This window comes from Alternaria atra, assembly GCF_907166805.1.
Source record: "Alternaria atra isolate CS162 genome assembly, contig: 26, whole genome shotgun sequence".
Classification (NCBI taxonomy): Eukaryota; Fungi; Ascomycota; class Dothideomycetes; order Pleosporales; family Pleosporaceae; genus Alternaria; species Alternaria atra.
Window position 1 is genome coordinate 92,372 of NW_025091324.1, and position 23,821 is coordinate 116,192.

Genomic DNA, 23,821 nt, shown 5'->3' on the forward strand with positions numbered 1-23,821 from the left:
TGTTCGATTCGAGAATCCTCCTCGCAGACAGGGATCTATCTGCCCCGGTTCTGCCTCGTTGGAACAGCTCGACAATGATGCTGTGATATTCAAGGCTGCATCTCTTAGCTTTCAATAGTTAGAGTGCATAATCGTTTACTTACTAAACTTCTAGCTGCGGTGGAAAAACGATGTTCCTCGCCTGCATAGCCGGCGGCAGGTTCTGAAACCAATTCTTTAGTCTGTTCTCTATTTGCAGTATAGTACTAAATAGAAGCGGATCTTCAAATCCATTCCGACTTCAAACTTTGTAAACAACATCGTTCTTGATCTGACTGAGATGTCTCCTTGCGGTGATAGTGTGAGCGTAATAGGCAGGCACGGTCGACGTGGCGAGTGGGTAACGTAGCCACATCTCATCATGGAAGCCCGGGTCTGTCAAGGGATCCGGAAACAGCATCTCAGGTGGGTCCTTTAATAACGGCATTCGGAACATGTGATATGCTTCAAACAAACACTAGAAGTACCAAACTAATACGTCAGCGTGGTCCACGTCGAAAATAGCTCTGAACACCACTAACCCAGTCAAAAAGCCCCCATGCCGACAGTATACGTGCATTCCGCATTCTCCTACTTTTGATGTGTAAGAGGCTGAAGCCTTAGTTAGTAGTACTTGGCCTGTGGCCTTCGTTATAGCTGGTTAGGATAGGCTGCAACCCTCGGAGCGTTGTCGGGGCTTCATCGGCGCTCCACGGACCCTTAGAAGTTTCTGGAACCTAGCACTACGTGATACATAGACTCAGCGCAAGCGTAGTGTAGCTTCTCTATCGAATTCATTACTGTTATACCTTGCACTTATGGTCAACCCATCGCACCCTTACAAGGAAGCACTGCGAAGAATGACACTAATTAAGCAACACATTTCGAAGTGACGTTGACTAAGCACGCGAGGTGTGCAATTGGCGTAAATACACCGCGCTTCCATGCGTCTAAATAGCATAAGCACTCAGCAATTTCCTAATACATGTTTGCTACTAGGGCCGCCCAAGGCACTCCTGCAGCTTCTGCTGCCTTATTATTGCTCACTCTTGCGACTTTACTCTTTGGCACAGACGGCCCAATGTCAACACCTGGCGACTCCGCCGCCTCTGTAGCCAGCGCAGTACTCTTACGCTTCCGACCACGTCTCACTGTACTTGTCGCCGTAGCTTCGACTGCCTCCTGCGTAGCATCCTTGCCCTTCTAACCACGTTTCCTTTCAACTTTAGCCTCGTAGGCAGCGTCCATTTCTGCGCGTTTTAACTGTTTATCTTGAACCAGCATTAGGGCACTTGTAGCGAAACAAATTATCCAATGTCGCTACCCTAGTCGGTACTTCCAGTCTAAGCGAGCTCTACATTCAGCTAGCTTAGTAGGCCACGTAATCACTTCCGCGTAACTTACATTTGTCATCCGATAAGCGGGCGCTAAGGCGCGGTCAGCAGAAACAGTAACGTTAAGGCTAATGATCAGTCATCATATCTCGTTGTGCCGCGGTACATCACCTTATCACCGTCTGTCAGAAAGTAATCACTAAGACCGCCGCGAGTGTTGACTTTTTTGAAGTTTGAATGACGGCTGCCTACCATACAATCATTTATAGGTGATTGACATCTTACTGACTTCACCTCGATCGAATTCATAACAGCACGTTAACTTTACGTCGCACGAGAGACTGTTCAGTCCAAAGAAGTACATTCCGCAATGCTATAAAAGAACAATTTGAGGTTTGCAATGACAGCTGTCTACTACAGCTAGGTAGGTACCCCGTGAGTATGGCGCACTTTCCCTGATGTGTAAGCTCTTGGCCTGCAATTAGTAGTGAGCTCTGCACGAGCGGAACAAAGGGTACTGATTTCTAAGTGTTAAGTGAACTTACGGTGCACAATCCAGGTGCCTGAAACAGCGCTACCGGCGAGTATAGCGCACTTTTCGTGTTCAGCAAGCTCCCGCCGGACATTTAGTTAGTAATAAGCCTTGCATGAGCAGAATAGACACCGCTGATTTTCAGGGGTTTGGTGACGTTACGGCGCAAAACCCAGTTGGTTCCGCTTGTCCCTAGTACTTCTAAGGCCTAGTTCGACTCGACTTCCGTAAGTCACCTACGTAGACTATCGCAAGTATAAATCTCCTACTCTGCCTTCGTTGTACTCTTTTTCCCAAATCTTGTTATCACTTTCCCAGTGCCAAAAATAACCATAGACGCTTTTAAGAAGAAGACTCTCAAGACCTCAAGAGGCTACACATACACCTACTACACCTCCACAGGCGACAAGAGTCTCCCCGCCCTCTTCTTCCTACACGGATAGCCCGACCACGCTGCCATGTGGGCGGACGTCGCTGGCCCCCTTCGCTCCTCAAAGTACCCTATCATCGTCCCAGACATGCTAGGTTACGACGGTACTGACAAACCCACTGATACCTCTGCATACCGCTGGGACGGCATGGCCAAGGACTTGATTGAAATCATCGAAGCAGAGCAACACGAGAAGGTGGTATCCATTGGCCACGACTGGGGTTCCGTTGCCGCCAGTCGATTGTGCCAACACTACCCAGACCGAGTCGTCGGACTCATCAATCTCAATGTACCATATACTCCTCTATTCTGCCAACCTTTCGACCTCAAAATGATGAACGACACGACTAAGGAACACTTTGGATACCGAATCTTCTCTTACTGGGAAGTTTTTACCGCCGACGACGGCGCAGAAATCATAGACAAGAATCTAGAGCGTTTATATAGTGCTATGCATGGCCAAGGAGAAACAATGAAAGACCTTTTCTGCACGCCAGGTGCATTGCGCGAGGTACGTCACTTTACATCTATACGAATTACTCAAATCGCAAAAGGCCTCCACCAAGACCAAACTAACTACACAGTCATGTATGACTTACCACAACTCCCGCTAACCTCAAACTAGTACATCATTAATAGTGCTAAGACCCCCATAAGCCTACGTCCCTACGCCAAATCACCTGCCTTCAAATCCGCCTTTCTCTCCCGATTCACCCGCGACAGCATGGCCGCACCCTTCAATTGGTACAAAGCTAATATCACCAACGTGCAATACGAAAGTGACAGGGTGCTCCCTAATACAGCTGACAAACTTGACATCCCCGTGTTGTATATCGGCGCTACGGAAGACTTGGTGTGTAGACCAGAAACACTGATCCCAAGTATTCAGCAGGGGTTGTTGCCGCGCCTAGAGCAGGCGGAGATGGTAGAGGCAGCACATTGGGTGACATATGAGAACCCTGGGCCGGTGGTAGAGAGGATTAGGGGGTGGTTGGGAAGAGAGTTTAGAAGATAGGGAGTTCTTTGAAAAGAAGAGGATTTGATGCGGAAATATCATAGGTTGCGTATTTGATGGGTTCTGTGATGTTTGTTTCCAAGTGCTTGTGCTGAGCATAACTCCTGTCTCATCCATGTTGTACACATTTCCTAGCAGAATAGCTGGATTCTGCAACACCTCGCTAATCACTATAAACCACTCTGTGACCTTATTATATATCTGAGTCTTATGGCGTTTCTAGTCTATCGACTGGACTCTTCTCGCCTTGAGCTTAAGATAGCGTTTCTCGAAGCCTCGTGGCCAGTTCTTGCCCGGCGGCTTAATTGGCTTACTCGCCTTCAATCGTTAGCAGGCGATGCAATAGGCAAGCGATGGCATATACTTAATGCGGACAGGTTATCTAAAACTACGCATTAGTAGCAAGAACGCGACAAGAGCCTTTTCTTTCTCTACGGTAAGGTATTGCTAGCCGTGTGCCTTATCTTCTATTAAGGGCCGTCTGTGGGCCTGACTGTACAGCGTCGTAATAGCAACATCGCGCCAGTCTGCTATAGCAGCCCATGTACCGCATACTTCTAGAGGGCCTCTGCCGGGACCTTGCTAGCTTTATCCATGATGTTGTTCGTACTTTGTATAGTCGATCGTGCGTCTATCGTCCGTCTATTGTGCGTCAATCGTGCGTTAATCATAGTGCAACGGGAACCAGCAACTAGCCACACACGGTGCGCGTAGGTTTAGTTACCAGAAATAGCGCTTTGTTTATAGATGCTTCTAGAAAGGTAGGCGTTCTGGGGATGAGCTTATGGTATTGTATTTTATACGAAGCGTACGCTGTTTCGGGGTAAGCGAGGCTTCAAACTGTTACCCTTTTAGAGACTTCAGAGCACGCCACAACAGGATAGGATAATCCTTATATGCTAAGATTGCATCTTTGGCCTGTATTTCATCTCTTAGACTCTCTAAGCTGCGTAGCGCTGTCTTCGATCATGGCCTAACAGGGGTAGAAATGTGGATTGGTATAAGAGCCCTTGAACGAAACCATGAAAAGTCTAGGTTAGAACTACGTAATTCTCGAGTTAGAGACTGAAATACGACAGACGATACAGTAGAGATAAGATTCTGCATGGCTGTATCTTGAAAGAACTGTGTGGAAAAACATGCGATGCTGTTGTGGAGATTCTATTCTTGCACAGGATGCTTTCCGTTACGTAGGGATAGACATTATCCCTAAGATGTGCAGACCCTTTCCACCTTTGTACGCGCTTGCATCAACGGCGTTCTTCCACCTAATACTCACTCTGATTGCTGAATTTGCCACTGCTTGGTATTTAGATCAGTTACAATGTGCTCGAGAAGGACGTGATAGATCTAACGAGGGATTAACGGCGGGTCTGCGGAGCTGGAGGGCGGCGCGACGGTTTGTCTCTATGGCATGTAAGCGTTCGCATTAGCTATGATCGTGAATTACATTGCGCCTCGAAGTTGCACGATAGCTGTATCGGTAGCTGATTGCGGTTTAGTGCTGGGTGTGTTCGTCGGCATAAGCTATACGTAAGGGCAAAGCAATTCGGTACTTCGGCGGGGGACAAATCTCAAAAACGGGGGACAAATCACGCCAGCCAGCTGAGCTAGGATGCTACAAACAATACAATACATACACTCTCTTCTAATGATTCTGTCTACAATACCCGCACCCAACCGTGCGACACATGATTCACCAGCCTTGCCTAGTTGCTCTTTTCCTCGCAGCAAGCATCTCAGAGACGACACGCCTAGCCCGCTGCCTAAGCTAAATTCGCGCGGCCGCTAAATCAAGATTCTTCAAAATTTAAAGAATAAGGTGCGTCCCTAACTTACCAGATTCTCAATGCCAAGCGGATCGCAGTACTTCCACACCTCGTTACGCTTAGCGAGATCTTCGATGGTTGTACCAATCGATCCAATCGCTGCGAGCGTTGAGCATCGGCAGATTGTGTTCTCTTGCCGACATGGTAGATTTTTGTTAATTGTTTCTTCATAATTGTCTTCTTTTCTTTTAAGGTAGTTGCTGCTGTTCAACCCTCAAGTGTTCTAACAATCGCGGGGATGCGGGGTTGCGGATGCGACGACTCCTCACTTTCTGTTGGGATCCGCGCTGATAGCGCTTGGCCTGCGACAAGATAAAATGTGATCAATCTCCACCTCGCACTGCCAAGCAGGCTGCAGCGTCTGTGTCGAGAAGTTCAAATATTTGCTGTTACTTTGTCTCTCTCTACCTCAACCTTAACTTTCCTAATTACTATAGTAGTCGATAGTTGCAACTATGAGTTCGCTGTTGCTCACAACACCACCCAACACTTTACCGCCTCTTCTGCGACTTGCATCTGAGTTGCATTTAGCGATCATCTCGTTTCTTCCAGATCTCAAGGACGCCAAAGATGAAGATGATCTAGCACTTCTCCAACTTCGCCAAACAAATCATTACTTTCGCAACCTTGTACCTCCTCCGACCCACAACGATCTTCTCTCTCTCGAGTTAGCTTTGTTTAAATACTTAGTATACGCCTAAAATGCTAGAATGAGGTGGGCATCTTTTTCCTCCGTTCCTAATTCGCACCAGTTAGACTCCAACTGCAAGGCTAAGAGCCTGAACGCGCGAAAGTGTTCGGATGTCTAGATGTTTAGATCCTGATAGAAATCGTGGCTTCTAGGTTGAACGGTTTAGGAGCTAGAGTAGAATGGAAAGTCTGCTTAGCCTCCCCTCCAACGATCTCGCCGGTTTATCGATATGGCCCGTAGATCGAGTTGCAGTGCCAATCTAGGTACGTTGCCCTGCTGTTCCTATACCGCAAGGAGGTAAGCTAAGACATTGTCTTATTTTTAAAATAGCACTAAACTAAGCTGACATAAGATCAACGCGTTGTTGGACTGCTTAGCGCGTGTTCGGACGTATCGTGAGCCGTTGGCTTCTCCGTACTTCTTCTGTACCTGCTTTCGCTAGATAACGCTATAGCTATGCCGCAAGCAAAGCCTAACATAACTACTGCTCTAAGCAGCTTACATTACGGTCGGTGATAACCCCGAATTTTAGATGGGGTTTGTGGGTTCTTCGCCGAGCCTTCTCTATCCTGCCGAGCTGTCGATTAGCTCGTTAGCGACCCTAGAAGCCGCGCGTTATCCAATACATGCTCTACATTTTAATCTGCTAATTACAAGCTCCGCTCTCATCTCATACGTTCTAAGCCAAATAGCCCTGCTTCGCAAGGCAATAGAGTTTATCGTGATGAGACAGTAATCACCGCTCTTGGGTACGATTCTGATATGTCACCTTCCATGTTCGCGTTTCGTCCGTCAAGTGCCGGGAAGCAGAGGAAGGGCATCGTGCATTTCGGCTTTGAGATACAGCATCGAGGCTTAGTCGAGCGTAGGATTGAATGCTTGGCACTACTGCCATCGAGCTCACGACAACAATGTATAGTCACTATTTCCATGTTTACCTTGCACGGAGGGATTCTTTTCGATAGCAGTGAGATGGGCGCGCGCGCAGCGATTCCTCTTCGACATGCTCGGTGTAGCGAGTATGTTCATTTTCCCGGCTGCTGTCAGCTAAGCCACCTTGGGTATCTCTTTTTTCTTTACCTGGCAATATCTCCTGAAGATCCGTGGTGCGCATCCGTTGCTAGCGGTCGCGTATTCCTCGCTTTGTTAAACTTAATGCTGTGGCTTCCGTCTCCACGGGTTCATCATGCACCATCTAGACCCTCGATTGTATGACATGCGCTATGGTGACTTTTTCTTGTAGGCAGCTTCCTTATTGCTTTTTTGGCCGGCGGATGAGAACTATCGGTTCAACTGTACGTCGCTATGCTTCTTATGCCTTAGGGTCTTGACCCTCGTGCTTTTCGAAGCGCTTCCGCCGAGCTGCAGGGAGTCGCCGTAAGTTGATCAACATTGTGGTTGACTACAGAATCGGTCTTTGGTTTGCTAGCCCAGCTGAACTAAATGTCCATCGCGGCGGCGCCGATGTGGAACTAGAGTACCGAGGCGCAATGCACACAGCCCTGGAGCCATTGGATTTGCAGGTCTTGGTCTGTGCGTTTCCATCAGTCGCTTTGGATGCGAGTGGCACGAGAAAGGCAAGCAGGTATTGGGGACTGCGACGCCAGAGCCGGGACCAGGCGCTGAGGTGTAGCCTATGTTTTTGAACTAGGTGGTATAAGAGCAGAGGACTCGAAGCTCTGGATGACGCCTAGTGCCGTGCGCTGGAGTTGAGGGACAGGCGTGGAGAGAGCATCTTCTTCAGATCTAGGCATCAGCTAGTTGTCGCAGTGCATGACTAATGAGGCTCCGTCGAGTGGCTGAAGGCAGACATGGGCCAATTGTCGTAATGGTGATTGCCGGCCGGGGAAAGGATGACGTCGTGTCGTGAAGCTAGTCACGTCCACTAACCGAGGAACGTGTGTTTTCTCCAGCAAACCAACCCTCTCTTCTGAATTCGACCCATCTGCCAGGTTTGCAAGCTTTATCTATACTTTTGAAATACCTCATCAATTCAATTGACTCCGTCTTGTTGAGATACACGCACCACACGAAATATACAACAGCTACAAGCTCTAAGCTATAGCGCCGAAACCCCGCAAATACCTACCGCTACATAAACACCTACCACGAAACCAGCCATGTCCGCCATCCGTGCCTTCGCGACCCGTCGCACTCCCTTTGTCTTCGTCCAGCGTGCGGCTTTCTCGCAATTAATAGCTCGCTCCTCTAGCAAGGAGTCCGCTCTCCGTACGTCCGCACCGCCAACCTCGGCCTAGCCTCCACACCGCTAAACGCGTGCCAACACATACACTGAAAATAGAGAATCTAAGCTGACACAAATGACCAGACTCCGAGAACCGTGCCGAGGAGGTCGAGAAGAAGAAGCAGGAGTAGCTGCAGAAGCAAAAGGAGAACAAGGGACACTGGGAGGAGCAGCTTGCCAGTGACAGCGAGAGCGCTGTAAGTTGGATATTCCGCCCTAGGAGTAAGGCAGAACTAGGCTGTGAGGGCATTGGCTAACGGAGAGTATAGCTCAAGGCGGATCGTTCCGAGACCAGCAAGGACACCCAGCAGCAGATCAAGGAGTTGCAGGAGGAGGCGAAGAAGGTCAACAAATAAGTAACATAAAGAGGAACCACGGGCTCGAAATAGGAGACTTGTTCCTTGCGGGCTACAAGGAGACGCCAGGCGCTAGAGCATCGTGCTCGTGTTGGGATAGAGCGCTGCAAGGGAAATGGGACAATAGCAGTGTGAGCTATCTTGCGATATCAAAACGATATAATCCAATCAACCATAATCCACAAACACCGTTGTTTCATTATTACAAGAAACATGTTACCTGCAGCCGACCCTGCTTTTCCCATAATAGCTGACATCCATTATAGAACGCCATTTAGCTGATAGCTCAACGACGAACAACTTACACCACGGACCCGCCGAGACGCAATGAATAGCCTAGCATAAGCATAAACCTTGCCCGCCATCCAAAAAAAAAGAATCAACATAAAAATACAGTCTATCAAACGTCTCTCCTATAAAATCCACTTCAAGTACTGAAATCACCAAACCTCCCCATCCTACCACCTCTCCGCCTCCTCACCTTTCAACTCCCCAAACAAACAACGTACTCACAAATAAGCGACACCGCGAACAACAACCAGCATCCCTTCTAAACCCGACACAGCCTCCCACTATCAAGATCATACTCCTACCTCTCTGTCCCCACACCAGCAAGCACGTACAAACTGCCACTCGGATCATACTTTCTTTTCACCTCGCCCAACCTCTTATAATTGCTGCCCCCACCATAAAACACCTTTTAGAACCCTGCTACATAGGGATTCGCCTCATTCATATACGCACCTAACCCCAGCGCCCAATTCTCCCACATCGGCTCTTTAACCCTCGCATGCTAATCTGCTCCTATCTTCAGCGCTTTCTTCGCGGACCCCGCTGTCTTGGAATCCACGGTCTCGCCCGTCGCGATAAAATGCAGGTATGCGCTTCGCCACCCGGGGTGTAAAGCGCCCTAGTGGGCAGACGGGGTAGAGTGCACGCCGGGGCCGCCGGAGAGGCCGATAGTCGCGTAGTTGCCGGGGTTGGTAGTGTTTTAGGACGCCATTGCGGTTTCTAGGTACGACACGATTTGCGCGTGGGGTGTGTGGGTTAGCTCTGGGCGGCCGAGGAGGCGCGAGGAAGTTAGCGATTCGCCGCCTGCGACGTTGTCGCCGGAGATGACGGCGAAGAAGGATGTATAGTTTGCCAAGGTTGAGGTTGTTATTGCTGTGTTGATAAGGGAGGTGTTTGTGCTGCTGGTGTTGTTGCACTCTGAGAGCAGTTTTGTCAGGATGGGTTGGACTAGCGCTTCGACGGCGGCGGGCGTGGTATTGAAGGCCCAGAAGACCTGGTTGACTGCGATGCCAGTGAATGGGCCGGAGGAGACGTCGATGTCTGGGAAGAATTTCCCTGCCGTGCTGCCTACTGCCAACGTTGCGGCGCCCGCGAGTCTGGCGTCTATCAAGTCGGGCAAGGCACTGAGCCAAGTGGCTGCCGCGGACCAGGAAGCTTCCATACTGGCATTCGTGCTGCCTTGAGGCTTGATCTGGACAGTTGCCATAATCACGTTACTTGGAGCGGGATGATGCCTAATCACATATTCCGTCACAACACCATACTGTCCCGCACCACCGCCACGCAGCGCCCAGAAGAGATCCTGGTTCTGGGCTTCGTTGGCGATGAGAACGCGGCCCGTGGTGGTTACAACCGTCATTTGGCGAACGTGCTAAGATGCGAGACCGTAGGTGGATGCCAGTGGACCATGGCCTCCGCCTTGGATGTAGCCGCCTAACCCGACACTGGGGTCCTGGCCAGTTGTCACGATGCGGCCTTGGCTTGTCGCGAACTTGAGGACGTTGCCCCATTGCTGGCCGCTGCCCACGATGAAGACGTCTTCTGCTGGGAAAGAGCTGTTAGCGGGTTTCCAGGTGGCGTCGCGGGTTAAATTGCGGAAGTTGCGCGTCCAGATGGATAGTGAGAAGGCACCGCTTGATCTATACAGGTTGTCGTTAGTTTTCCCATTTTCAACATGCTCGAAGTGAGTGATACGTACCGTCCGTTCAGATCATGACCTGTCCCCTTGACCACAATCCGTATATTGCGATCAGCAGCCCACTTCATCGCAACAGCCACGTCCGCCTCCTGTGTCGTATTGACAATGTACTGCGGCAGCGCACCTATCTTGCAGCCCTGCGCCTTCGAATAACTCCCCACCTCATCTGGCAGACAAGAGTTATTTGCATACAACTGGTAGTCAATCGATTCTGGCTGCTGCGAATGCCAGGTTCCGTTCGACCAGTTGTCGTTGACTTCCTGGCAGGACAAGGGAGAGTCGAAGGTGCCGTTAGTGCCGGGCCAGCAGGACGATGCAACGGGTACGGTGCGTATCAACGTCCCGCTAATTGTATCGTTGAGAGTCGACCATTCGGATGGCGTGGGCCAGGATGCATCTGAGGGTGTTGAACGGCAGAATGGTGGTGTTGCTGCTGCGCTTGCGAGAGCGGGCGCTGCGAGGGAGAGGAGTCGCAACATGATGAAAATCCGGGCACAGAAGGAAATCAAAAGGAATGACTGTTTTAGTATACATCAAACGTGTACGGCATCTACATATTTATATATGATGTTGAGATTTGGTGCGGAGTGGTTTTCGTATCACTTCTCTTTTTCTCTCTTGTTCGTATTCTCTCTCTTTTCGTATTTTGCGCGCTCTCAGGGACTTCGCCACAATGGGGTTTGTCAAAGCACACTGCGAAGCCACTGCAATGCCCCAGCTTTTCTTTAGCGCGTAGAAAGATCTGGGTATCTTGGATGGATCTGCATCAGATTAAAATTCGCCGAGTGTTAGTTGCAACGAAGTGCGTAATGCGATAGCGCATGGTGCCGAAGACGACCGTTGATGTGCCCACAAACATGGTGTATGACTATGTAGACAATGAAACTTGAATCAGAAGCTACACTAATAACGAGTCGATGGGATGCAATAGTAGTGGCAATTATCATGCCTATCTTGTGAAGTTGCAGTAGCAGAGTGTTGGAGACTTGTTGTAGTGCGCCCGCGATACATTTTTTCATATGCTTTTACAAGGCTGCTCTGGTGTCGATTATTTGAAAGAGGATGAAATAAAGAGATTAGCGAAAGAATGAAGATGAGCGAAACGCCCCTATATACACGAGGTGGTTGGTGCCCAGCCTCCCACATTTCAACATCAACAAAGGAAAACTTTTGGTTGCCTCCCTGCCTCAAGATAGACGTCAATCTAGCTTCACGACTTCAACCCATTCTACCGAGATAGGACCAACAAGTCCGTAGGCCTAAGGAGGGTTCGCTTGATAATAGGTTCCAGCGGTGAAGGATGCGCTAATGCCGAGAGACTCAATAGATTTACTGTCGGCCCGAACCCGGTTGTAAAGGTTCGACGCTACCTCCGCAAAAACCACGTTTGGCATGCCTGACGGGCTGAGGTAGTTTGTGATGTCAACAACAATATCCGCAGCACTCGTCGGGTCTACAAACACCCTGGCTCCGTTCACCCAAAGACGTACGGAATCCTTGATAGCACCGAGGTGTAAGCGAGCTCCCAATGCCTGGTTGGTTTCCATCGTTGGGGTGGCAAATTCGGTGATGTAGTCTGCTGTACCACTCACGTCTTCGAGGAGAGTAGCGTTCAGGTCCTTCCATGGAAGCAACGGACTCTCAGGAAACTCGTGGCGCGTGATCTTGGTCTTGATGCTGTACTGGTCATCGTCGCTTTGCCAATCATGGATAGTAATGTTCCAAAACTTTAATGGTGTTGCGACAGGAGGGGCGGCGTCGAATTTGTAGGTCCGGGCGTTCGAGAGGGTTATCTTGGAGTGACCGCGAGAGAGATAGGCATGGATCTCGCTGCAATTGCCACCGCAATCCGAATGTAAAAAGCCCTCGACATGGCCCAATGCTGAACGTACCACATGACGTGGTGGCTGCGGTAGACCCGATACGTTCGTGGTACCCTCGGTCTTCCTGGTAAAAGCGATAGACATTGTCTGGTTGGCGTCGAGTGTAATCGCAGCTATGATTCTGTCGGCTTTGGTAGTGTACTGCACCAATGGAGTGGCAGCACCGGTCCACGCGTTGAGGACGTAAGGTACTGCTTCAGCCACACCCTCAAACTTAACATCAATAGTCTCTGTGTTAACCCCGTCGTTGTAGAGAAAGACGATCTCGTTATTAGGCGTGTTCCTCCTGAACGAGTACCACCTCGACTTCTCGCTCGGATGACGAATCAAGGTCCTTGGGCGTATCTTCTTGGCGACCAGGGCATTCGGGAGTTGTTTGGCAGAAGACAAAACTATTACGTTCTTGTGTGTTGCCAGAACATTCTCCATAATACGCGACACGACGGCTGACTCGTTGCCTTTCATGCCCGCGCTGTGGAAATCTGTTCGGCCAATCACAAAGACTGGGAATCCGGCTTCTGCAAAAAGCTTCATTTGCTCTGCCACCTCGACCGTCAACTTCGTCTGGTTGGCGAAAACTAGTGCTTTGTAAGAAGGCCCTCCGAGAGTAAGCGAGCTGCTGTCGATTGTCGCATTGCTGTCGCTAATGCTTCGAGGGCCAAGGAAGTCGTATGTGAAACCGAGATGCTCCAGGTTGTTGCTTTGATAAGCAGTTCCTGAAAAGGACGCCTCATGCATGTAGAAAGCGATGTCGACTTGAGGTGTGCCTGTTTGACCAAGGAGTTGGTTCCTGGAGACGTACGCGATGGTGTCGTTCATGTGCGTCCAGGCCGGCATACACGGCCCCCACATATCGGTGATTGTGTAGGCAAAGACCGTGTAACCAGGCCATGTTGTGTTGAAAGCGGGTCCTGAGTACGCATATCCATGGAAGACATTCATGGTGATGCCAGTCGCCATGCCACGTCGCACATGCCAGAGCAGGTCTTGTATGCTTTGAGTATAACCAGCCGTCTTCTTGGCACCACATTCTGAAGATATGATAGAGTTCCCGGCCATATGTGCGGGGCCTGCCATGTAGCGGAAGAGATCGGGGTCATCGTTGAAACCCAAAGACTCTCCCTCAGGTGTGTCGATCAGACCGACAGAATCAAGCAGCGTAACAGTAAGTATCAGAGTATTAATATGGCATACGGGTACTCACCAGATTCAACGGGAGGTTATAGGCGGGCTGGTTGGAGTACCGAAGACCTTTGGAGTGGGCCCATTCACTCATGTATCCCATGTACTTCTTATACCCTTTCTGCAAAACAATCCGGTAATCGTCGTTGCAGCGATCACCATAAGTGCTGTTTTGCGATTCAAAGGTCTCTCCGTAGGGAATAGTTTGAGACGCCCAGAAAGTGTCGGTCCGGATGAGAAGAGGCAGGCATTTGCGGATGTTGTATCCTCGGTCGGTGCGAAATTGTTCGAAGAATCCGTGTGTCCACCAAAGTGCAGAGTTCATTTCCATACTGTCTTGCCATGCTAGAATTGCCGTCAGAATCTCACAGATCCAGCATATAAGGGGTCTTAGACTCACCATTCTGTCCAACCTTAGACAACAGCTCCTGGTCTTGTTGCTCCGGGACGAGGTATTCGTCGAAAAACTTCGTCAGACGCTCAGCGCCTGCGGGGCTGAACCAATCAATGATCCACGATCCATTTTGGACGAAGTTGACAGCGTCTGGTCCTCCATTAATGGATCTTTGGTTCGTGTATCTCTGATACCATGCCATGATCCGCCACTGTGACAAAGAGTCCTTCGGGGGTTGCCAGTCTAGATGCCTCGATGTCAAGTCTACTTCCTCTGACAGGTCAATGATACGACCAACATCGACCACGTGAGGACTTGAAGTAGAGTTCGTTACGACTTCTACTGCTATGACTGTTGTCAAGTTCTGTTGACCAAACTCCTGTAGGGGATGCATGAAGTACTCCAAATTCGCGTCGCTCGGCTGCGTTGAAAGCGGCAACGTCCCGTTGAAGTGTTGTCCATGATTGATAGTAATGTTGACATATGCCTACAAAGTTGAAGTTAGCTTTCAGTGTCTTGGTATACAAGAGCTAGAGGAAAAACGGAAGGATTCAACGAACCAGTTCCAAGGCCAAGCCCACACTGCCAGCCTCGGCCGGGACACCCTGTCCTTGGTTTGCACCAACGGCAAAATCGAAGAAGATTCCCAGCTCATCGGCGGCGCTCATGGCGGCTCTCATGACGGTACGAGAAGCTTCGGATCCAAATCCATACTCTGACCAGTTGGTCGATGGGGCACCGAATTGGTAATATGGAAGGAACTCCAAACCGCCACTGCCGACCGCAGCGATTTGGCCAACATCTTTCTTGACAGAATCGATGTCAACCTCAGCATCAGGAAGCCAGTATCGGAATTTTGGCCTGTATTCCAGAGGTGGATCCTCAAAGTCGTCAAGGATATGACCAACAGCCCTCGCTGTGAGAAAAGAAGAGAGAACGAGTGGAAGAATGGAATGTCGCATGTTTAGCCAGTGTATTGTCGAGTTCTTTGGCTATGATCGTGAAGCTTTTAGGATAGACAACGCTTTTATAGGAGCATGGCGACATGCTCCCAGTTATGGTCATCCCGTCATTAGGACAAGAGCTAAGGCCTCGCTCAGGCTCTCTGTGAAGCCTGGGCAGGAACCGTATACGATGTCGTTATTATTGTCCGATGATGAGCTAGCTGAGTCAGTCCTAATGGTTACGGTTACGCAGTGCTGTATTCGACGGAACAAAAAATGCGCATAAGATCGCCGGAGTTATCGCTGCAGGAACCGCCTTTGTGGAGAGCGATCCTTGTGGAGACAAATCTCGGGGATATCTAAACACATTACGCCACCCGCAGTTCAGTTACGTAGTGTCTTTAGCGTAATGCGCCATGGCCCGTAGGTTCGGGTCAAACCCGAGAAATGCGAGTTCTGCCTCGGAAGGCGGGCGGGGAATGCCGGCGGTTCACCTTTGCCAATCAGCTCCATGTTGTAACAACCGGACTAATGCGCGGCCTGAATTCACCAGTCTGCCCTTATCAAGCTTAGTTGAATTAGATCATAGTGCAGATCTAGTATCTTCAACATGGTACAATTGTATTTGGGAAACTGTTGTCTTCTTAAATTCCCGTTTCTGACCGTTACTGCTACGTTGATATGGCGCATCGCGCAAGGACCGGCAGCGATGATCAGAATTTGCGATTTTCGAATAGTAATCTCAAATGCTCTGCTTCCGACTCTGGATTGGAGAAATCTCTGGGCTTTTCGCCCTCGCCCGTCGTTGCCGAGACTTCAGGTAATACCCATTGACATTATTTCTTTCCGAAGACGGGCACTAACCCTTTTCAGAAGACGGCCGGGTCAACATCGATCTCGACTCTCCGCTCACCAAAACTCTCTTGACTTTAGCAAGCAAGCGAGGCACTACGGAGAGTCAACATACTCTCAGTAGGCGATTCTCTGTACACCGAGCGTGGAAAATCAAATTGAACATCGTTGTGCAAGTAGTCGGGAGTCGTGGCGATGTGCAGCCTTTTGTTGCTCTTGGGAAGGAACTGCAAAGGTATGGGCATAGAGTGCGACTAGCTACTCACAATGTCTTCGAAACCTTTGTCCAAGATTCTGGTCTCGAATTCTATCCTATTGGTGGCAATCCGAAGGAGTTGATGGCATACATGGTGCAGAACCCGGGACTCCTCCCGAGCACGCAAAGTCTTCGTCAAGGTAACATCCAGAAGAAGCGTGCCATGGTTGCCGAGCTATTAGATGGATGTTGGAGCTCGTGTATCGAGCCTAATACAGCTGGCCAGCCCTTTGTCGCTGACGCAATAATTGCTAACCCACCAAGTTTTGCGCATATTCACTGCGCGCAAGCTTTGGGTATACTAATCCATCTCATGTTTACAATGCCATGGAGTAGCACTAAGGCTTTCCCACATCCACTAGCAAATTTCAGAGCCAGTGAGATATCACCTGCCATAATAAATCAGGTCAGTTATGGCATCATTGAATGGCTGACTTGGCAAGGGTGAGTCGCAACAAGGGGTATTCCAGAGTGCTGTTACTAATGTTGAGGTCAGACTCGGAGACATCATCAACAAGTGGAGGCACGCCTTGGATCTTGAACCAATTCCATCTACAGTGGGGCCTGTACTTGCGGAAGCCCTCAAGGTACCCTTTACGTACTGTTGGTCCCCTGCACTTGTTCCCAAGCCTTCTGACTGGGCAGAGCACATCGGTAAGTCCTCCGCATAGCTGCGCATGATATCATCTAATTATGACAGATGTGTGCGGTTTCTTCTTCCGGGATCCTCCTGATTATCTTCCGCCTCCAGAGCTTGTGAAGTTCCTCCAGGATGGCTCCCCTCCAATCTACATTGGGTTTGGCAGCATTGTCATTCAGGATCCTGTGAAGATGACAACAATGCTTCTTGAAGCTATCCGAATTTCTGGTGTGCGTGCGATTATCTCACGTGGATGGAGTGGACTAGGCGAAGGACTACCATCGACTGCTGATGTGTTATTTGTTGGTGGCTGCCCACATGAATGGTTGTTCCAGCGCGTTGCAGCAGTTGTGCATCATGGTGGAGCGGGAACCACCGCATGTGGACTATCGAATTCATGTCCAACTGTTGTCGTTCCTTTTTTTGGAGAGTAAGTGGCTTCATTGTCTCATCTGGATTTAAGCTGATGCTGTTTGATAGCCAAGCGTTTTGGGGAAACATGATTGCCGCCGCTGGCACTGGTCCGAAGCCTATACCACAAAAGGTACTTGACAGCGAGAATCTCGCAAAAGCAATATCATTCTGCTTGACCGAAGAGGCCAAGACTGCTGCGAAGATGATATCGCACAAGATGTTCACGGAGAATGGTGTAAAAGCGGCTGCACAGTCTTTCCACGCAAATCTCTCACACACTATGATACAATGCGACTTGATGAAGAATCATCCTGCGGCATGGAAATGTCGAAAATACGACATCAAGCTTTCGAAATTGGCCGCACAAATTCTTCTGGACAACGGCCTCATATGCTCTGCTAATCTGACTATGTGAGTGAATGCGTGCCTATCATGATTTGACAACGACTAAGACTACCAGACATCAAACCCGACCATTCAGCATCCACAACAATCGATGGGATCCCGTAACAAGTACCACTTCGGCTTACGTTTCTTGGCTTCATGACATGACCCATTCTTTGGTCGGCGTCGTCAGCTCGCCGATATTAGAACTACGACATTGCATCGCCGAAGGAGTAAATGGAGGCGCCACCGCGGGGCGCATAGCTACCGCATCAGCTAAGCAGATTGGAAGGTTCAACATGAGCATTGTGAAAGGCTTGGTCGACATTCCTTTTGCATGTGCTGAGGGTTTCAATGCGGTCCCCACGCTATATGGAGAGAAAGTTAGGGATCATGGGAATGTCAAGGACTGGAGCAGTGGATTCGCCGTCGCGGGCAAGAATTTTGCGTATGGCGTGACTGATGGTGTGACGGGACTTTGGATGCAGTCGTACGCGAATGGAAAAGCGGAAGGATCCATCGGTGTGGCCAAAGGCATTGGTAAGGGTGTACTCGGTCTTGGGAGTAAGCTTGCATCCGCAGGAATAGGCCTCGTGGGCTATTCTGGACAGGGTATAAGCAAAAGCATTCGTCACGCAGCAAAATCGCGGATGAGAAGAAAGATCGCTGCGGCGAAACTTGCAGAGAGCGCATACCTTGGAGAGCTTCATGCTACAGAAGAGGAGGTCCTGAATGTCGTCAATGCCTTCAAGCTCTTTCAGCAAAGAGAAACGGCATGATGTCGACGCTGATAGAATAGAAAGTAGGGAGTGCTGCTCCAAATGTAAGACGATTGATGTACCGGTATCCTTCAAGTAGATGCTGAGTCGACCGCTCAAGATAAAGAGGCCATTGTCGTTTGATATCGGTATCGGGAACCGACAAAATGTTTCAGTGCAGCGTACCATGGATTGTGTTCATACAACATTATGTCTCAAGTTATCAAAGTAATTCCTATGAAAGGCCGTCTTGACTCTTAACAGGAACATATAAAACCTGTATCAAGGAGGAATCCAACCAATCTCTTCCACAGCCCACTGGATCCACATTCGATGCTGATGATCTAACGATAACCAAACCCTCTCCATCATGTGTGTGGCCCATCCCTCAAGCCACCAACTCTGCTCTAGCTTTTTGATTAGAATCAAGAAATGAGCATATATAACCACTGCCTCCTGTCTTGGTACTGGCGCTTTGAGCAACGGGATAAAGTCTCCGGAAACTTCCCAGAGCAATAACAAAGCGTCCCATGCTTCAAGTCTAGGCGTCGGATAGCTAGTGCTTGATGGCAACGGATTACTGGCAGCGCCGTCATTGCCATAATCCTCGCTGTCGACGCTATTCAGAATCACCAGCGATAAGACACGGCGTAGAAGTTCGATGGTATTGTTGTAGATGGGCAGCAATTCAGGCTCCGTGCATGAGCTGTTCACAAGCGCCTGTAGATCTTGAAGGAGCGTCTTGCTATGAGGACGGGACGCGCCATGTAAGATCTGCCACTGCTGTCTACCGAAAGTGAAAAGAGGTACCAAGGGACCGTCGTAGTTGGCAGGGTTGAGAATACTCAGTAAAGGTTCGGAGCTACGGAGCATAGACAGCCAATCAGGGATCACGGATTCGCCGATGACCAAAGATTTGTATCCGCTCTTAGGGGAGCCAAGTGCTGAGCACGTCAGCCATCGCTAGTCTCTTATGAGTCGAAGCGAACAACTCACCAAAAAAAGAAGTAAGGGCTGAGAACAGATGCAAACTCTCGCAGTCTTCGGTTTTCAGATTTTCCGCGTTATTCATAAGTGTTACGGCTAAGCGATTAGCGACTTGATGGTGTCGCATGCTGATATTAGTGTAAAGCTCGCGCTTATCACAACGTAAGTGTGCGAGATGTAAAGCGGAAACAGCCAATATAGCCCGCATAAGGAGCTCAGAGCCGAACGCCATACGTGTAGCAGTTGTCCTGAATAAATGGCGAACTGTGGCATCATTTGAAAGAGTGGTGTGGGTAAAAGTTGTGAAGGTGTACATGAGCTCCAAGTCGATCATATTGAGGTCACCTGCTTGATAGACTAAGTTGATTCCCGCTAATGGGGAGGACTGTGATTGAACGCTTGTCTGATGCGCGGGAGAGGAGAGATCTATGTCAGAAGCTTGACCTCGCAAGAAGTCGCAAATGACTGCGTGTTTGATGCAGTTTCGGCATGATGGTCGCTGCTCATCACACTGGGAACGTCAGGGATTTTTTTTTCTCTACCAAATGGTGGTGTAGAGTATAGCACAATGTTGTTACATACCTTGATCTTCCTGGATTTACACGTACTACAACCCAACTTCGACTTTGCATGAGTCCGCCTGTTTTTTGCCGAACTCGAACGGACTTGGAGTCTTGTGCATGCCCCTGTGGAGTCGTCCGGAGTCTGTGCTGGCGATGGCGACATGCTAAGGGTGTGAGGGCTGCTGCAACGTTGCGAAGTCTCGGGTTCTGCGAGGTCAGGCTCGCGTTTTTCAAGGATTTTCTCGGGTGAGACCCGAGCCACCTGAGGTTTCCGAAGTTTCGGGGGCATCTGTTTGGCGATAGGTCTATTAACCTAAAGCGGATTGGCGGATCTTGGCGAAACTCAGAATTATCCGAATCGTGGCTGCAGTTGCCAACCCTTCTTCATCACATAACGTCATGCTCGCAAACCCTTCTCGTGGGTATCCTTACTACTAGCGCGAAAGACAGAGACTGAAACGGGACCGTCTTGCGAAGCATGATTTGGTTTCTCTCGCCGCAGGCGTTTGCTGCCGTTATGCCGGTGGTCGGCCTATGTTCGATAATCTCCTTACTACGCTAACTTTAGTTACGAAGTGTGTCATTCGCTAATGATTATCTATATTCGGCAGACTCTCGTAAATTTTGACAGTCCGTTCTTAGTTAGTCTTACCCCTAAGACTGATTCTGACACAATCTGGAAAACTGCCGTATGGTGCTTTTCCATCCGGTCTCAAGCAATCGTACATCTCGCGTAACTATTGTTTGCCAACAGCGGTCATGACTGAGCCTACAAGCCGAGTAGCCATAAGGAGATCACACAAAAAAAGTCGATCTGGTTGCTTCCAATGTAAAAAGCGGCACATCAAGGTAAGTTGTACCAATATATGTGCGCTGATAACAGGTGCAAGCTTACTAGAAGCCGCCTTGAACTACCGTGCAAATCTAACAAGCGCCCAAGAGATTCATGCTGATTGGTTCCAGTGTAACGAACGGCGGCCAAAGTGTGCGGGTTGTATACGGTCAAACGTCCAATGTACCTGGCCAGATCTAAAATCGAGCCCTCCTCAGACTGTCCGTCATGTACCCGATCATTACACTTCTATTATTCTAAAGAAGTTGTCGTCCGAAGTTCCATGCATTTCTGAACTAGAAACAAAGAGAGAATTCTCGCTCTTGGACCTACGTTTGCTAAACCACTGGACATCAGAAGGTTGCAAGGCAATGCGTCCAAACTCCTTCGTTGACGACAAAAACTGGCCTGATCTTTTTCTACAAGTCGCCTTCGACCACCCGTTCCTCCTACATGGCTACTTGGCCATGTCCGCGCTACACATAGCTGATTCCGACTCGAACCTAGACAAAGCCCTGTATCTTGATCGAGCAAACTCCCACATCTCACGAGGTTTGGAAACCTACAGGTCGCATATCGCTTCACCATCTCTCGAGGCTGCAGTCCCGATGTTCATGATGTCTGCAGTCCTGTTCACTTACAATCTTAGCTCCTCCCAGCTCCAGCAACCGGAAGATCCTATCGCTACCATCAACCACTGTTTTCGGCTATTGGCAGGCGTGCAAGTTGTCTCCAATTTATTCTGGGATCAGCTGAAAGACAGTGAGATATTTGTGCAGATATCAGATCTAGCGGAGGGCGATGAGGTAGAGACTCTCGATATGCATGCTGAGAACGAGCATGTCTCGGAGATCTTAGATCTGAGAAGATTGACGGATACTGGCTGCAGCGTACAAGACAAGGAGTCATATCTACGCGCTATTAGCGAACTCCATGTAGCATCGTTGCGACTCCGACATGCGTCTCTTCGAAGCAACGAGTACTCCTTAGTTCTCGGGTGGATCACGCGAATCGAGGAGCACTTTATGGACTTGATCGGCTCATCCGAACCGATTGCGTGCGTTATTCTGTGCTACTTTGCAGCATTGTTAGCACAAGGTCGTCCTGTGTGGTGGATTGGGGCGTGGCCAGAATGGCTTCTCAATGCATCTGAGAGACTGTTGACAACTACGGCACCAGAACTACTGCATTGGCTAGATTGGCCACGGCAAGTCATACATTCGAAAAGACTGAGCGTCGCACCGATGCCTACCCCACCTTAATGGTTGAATATCAGGCTGCTGTCGCCTAGGACTCTCAATCCCATAGCCACTTTTTTTTCCACGGTACCAGAGTTGTATAGCAGATTTTTTCTCACTGCATAGCTATCCGTAGACTAGCATCGACAGGTTTACCATAGACAAAATCGATCATTATTCGTGAGTTCGAGCTTCCTAGTATGCCGTGTGAGCTTGGGGGTCGTAAATGTCGCATGAATCGAGAAAGGATTGCCAAGTACAAGTTGCAGAGGCTTGGAAACCTCGTAGTCAAACTACTAAGAATGCAGTGCGTCCATTTAGATCACAAACGCAAAGGGACATACACGAAAATATACCAGCCTCGACAGACATGCGTCACGGAGCAAGCCGTGATCTCGGAAAGCGTATATTTGGAGTATTTTCTCTAGCGTCTAACCTGACTCCTGCACGCTAACCCTCGAAAGAACCTCCAGATTCGGACGCTATAGGATACGATACGATGTACACAGACCTCCACTCTACTAGTGCGGCGAGGTGCGCTAGGGTATGCGGTATACACCCAACGTCTCGGGTAGGGCACGGCAAAACCACGTACATATATATGTATGGACAGAGAAGTCTTTTCTCGATCAAAGCATACTTTCTTCACCACGACCCTGAAAATCAGGGCTTTCCATCTTCTTCTCTTTGCATCTTTCTTCTTCTCTCCTGCACCGCCGCTCCTGCTCGCCGTAATCCGCAATCATGGCCAATGAACCCCATCCTTCAATAGACGACCCAAACGCCTACGTCCTGTATCGATATGTGCCCTCGAAAGTGGCAGCAATAATCTTCGTCATTGCGTTTGGCCTTACGACATGTCTTCATGTCTTCCAGCTCGTTAGGCGGAGGACTTGGTATTTTCTACCTTTGGTCATCGGCGGTATCTGTGAGAAAATATCCCTGTCTTTCTGATTCCATACACAAAAAGCTGACATGTTTTATCTAGTCGAGACTGTAGGATTTGTTGGCCGCTTTCTTTCGAACAAGGACATTTGGGCTCTGGGACCTTACATCATGCAGTCGCTACTCATCCTGGTCGCTCCTGCTCTTTTTGCGGCATCGATATACATCATCCTCGGTCGGATCATGCTTATGGTAGATGGCGAGAGGTATTCTCTTGTTCGGCAAAAGCGCTTAACGAGGACTTTTGTCGCCGGAGATGTTCTTAGCTTCTTTATGCAAGGTGCTGGTGAGTTAAGACACAACCTCGCAATTCTAGTTGAATTGGTATACTAACACAGTCACAGGTAGTAGCATTCAGTCAATGGGAACGATGGAGGATGTACACAAGGGTGAAAAGATCATCGTCGGTGGTCTGATCTTCCAGCTGATCTTCTTCACCCTGTTCGTCGTAGTCGCCGGCGATTTCCACCGTCGACTCATAAACGACATACCTGTCAAGAAGCGATATGGTCCACGGACACTTCTCCAGAAGCTCCGCCCAAACTCGCGCGTCGACTCCTCATTCACTGCCGTCGCCCTCCTCCCACGATCTGCCGTCAACGAACTCCCTTGGAAGCGCCACATCTATGTTTTGTATGGAACAAGCGCACTTATCCTTGTTCGAAACGTTTTCAGGATCGCGGAGTACATTGAGGGGAACGCCGGTCACCTTCTGAGCCACGAGGCTTACCTATACATCTTCGACGCCTTGCTCATGCTGACGGTCATGTGCTTGCTCAATTGGATTCACCCAAGTGAGGTCACGGATCTATACAACAGACGTCAAGCGGCCTCGTTAGTCGAGCTTCGAATGTCTGCGTCATCTCTCGGACAGCACGATACCAGCTACAGTAAACCTAAAGCAACAGTCCAAAGTATGGTGTAGATTTACGCTAGTACCATCAATGATCAGCGTCAGGACTGGGAGTTGATTACACTAGGGCTGTGTTGTTTGCCATATCTTATAAATTTGTTGGAGTCATCATGTTAGATGGTTTTTCCGGTTTCTTATGTCTGTTTCTTATGTTGGCAATGCAAGGTAGCGAGTTATAGATGACGAAGAAACTACA

The 23,821-nt window shown here is 49.3% G+C and overlaps 8 protein-coding genes across 8 annotated transcripts; 4 read left to right on the forward strand and 4 right to left on the reverse strand.

Annotated features, from left to right (window-relative positions):
• Positions 1-2,342: 2,342 nt before the first annotated feature.
• ALTATR162_LOCUS7002 (uncharacterized protein) lies at positions 2,343-2,939 on the forward strand (the record flags this gene model as incomplete). Its single annotated transcript, XM_043314628.1, has 1 exon — positions 2,343-2,939. One exon carries the CDS (start codon positions 2,343-2,345, stop codon positions 2,937-2,939), a length of 597 nt encoding a protein of 198 aa, XP_043170563.1.
• A 5,030-nt stretch (positions 2,940-7,969) lies between these two features.
• ALTATR162_LOCUS7003 (uncharacterized protein) lies at positions 7,970-8,450 on the forward strand (the record flags this gene model as incomplete). Its single annotated transcript, XM_043314629.1, has 4 exons — positions 7,970-8,078; positions 8,179-8,221; positions 8,282-8,291; positions 8,364-8,450. The coding sequence occupies 4 exons, from the start codon at positions 7,970-7,972 to the stop codon at positions 8,448-8,450; spliced, it is 249 nt and encodes an 82-aa protein (XP_043170564.1).
• Positions 8,451-9,441: 991 nt separating this feature from the next.
• ALTATR162_LOCUS7004 (uncharacterized protein) lies at positions 9,442-9,948 on the reverse strand (the record flags this gene model as incomplete). Its single annotated transcript, XM_043314630.1, has 1 exon — positions 9,442-9,948. One exon carries the CDS (start codon positions 9,946-9,948, stop codon positions 9,442-9,444), a length of 507 nt encoding a protein of 168 aa, XP_043170565.1.
• Positions 9,949-10,113: 165 nt separating this feature from the next.
• Positions 10,114-10,919, reverse strand: ALTATR162_LOCUS7005 (uncharacterized protein; the record flags this gene model as incomplete). Its single annotated transcript, XM_043314631.1, has 2 exons — positions 10,114-10,381; positions 10,441-10,919. 2 exons carry the CDS (start codon positions 10,917-10,919, stop codon positions 10,114-10,116), a joined length of 747 nt encoding a protein of 248 aa, XP_043170566.1.
• A 780-nt stretch (positions 10,920-11,699) lies between these two features.
• On the reverse strand, positions 11,700-14,861 carry ALTATR162_LOCUS7006 (uncharacterized protein; the record flags this gene model as incomplete). Its single annotated transcript, XM_043314632.1, has 4 exons — positions 11,700-13,522; positions 13,575-13,850; positions 13,906-14,386; positions 14,460-14,861. The coding sequence occupies 4 exons, from the start codon at positions 14,859-14,861 to the stop codon at positions 11,700-11,702; spliced, it is 2,982 nt and encodes a 993-aa protein (XP_043170567.1).
• A 663-nt stretch (positions 14,862-15,524) lies between these two features.
• Positions 15,525-18,168, forward strand: ALTATR162_LOCUS7007 (uncharacterized protein; the record flags this gene model as incomplete). The annotated part of the gene is made up of 6 exons (XM_043314633.1): positions 15,525-15,663; positions 15,717-16,395; positions 16,448-16,605; positions 16,652-17,021; positions 17,072-17,416; positions 17,466-18,168. The coding sequence occupies 6 exons, from the start codon at positions 15,525-15,527 to the stop codon at positions 18,166-18,168; spliced, it is 2,394 nt and encodes a 797-aa protein (XP_043170568.1).
• A 261-nt stretch (positions 18,169-18,429) lies between these two features.
• Positions 18,430-19,219, reverse strand: ALTATR162_LOCUS7008 (uncharacterized protein; the record flags this gene model as incomplete). Its single annotated transcript, XM_043314634.1, has 2 exons — positions 18,430-19,091; positions 19,144-19,219. 2 exons carry the CDS (start codon positions 19,217-19,219, stop codon positions 18,430-18,432), a joined length of 738 nt encoding a protein of 245 aa, XP_043170569.1.
• Positions 19,220-22,511: 3,292 nt separating this feature from the next.
• Positions 22,512-23,637, forward strand: ALTATR162_LOCUS7009 (uncharacterized protein; the record flags this gene model as incomplete). Its single annotated transcript, XM_043314635.1, has 3 exons — positions 22,512-22,695; positions 22,756-22,998; positions 23,057-23,637. The coding sequence occupies 3 exons, from the start codon at positions 22,512-22,514 to the stop codon at positions 23,635-23,637; spliced, it is 1,008 nt and encodes a 335-aa protein (XP_043170570.1).
• Between the last annotated feature and the right edge of the window lie 184 nt (positions 23,638-23,821).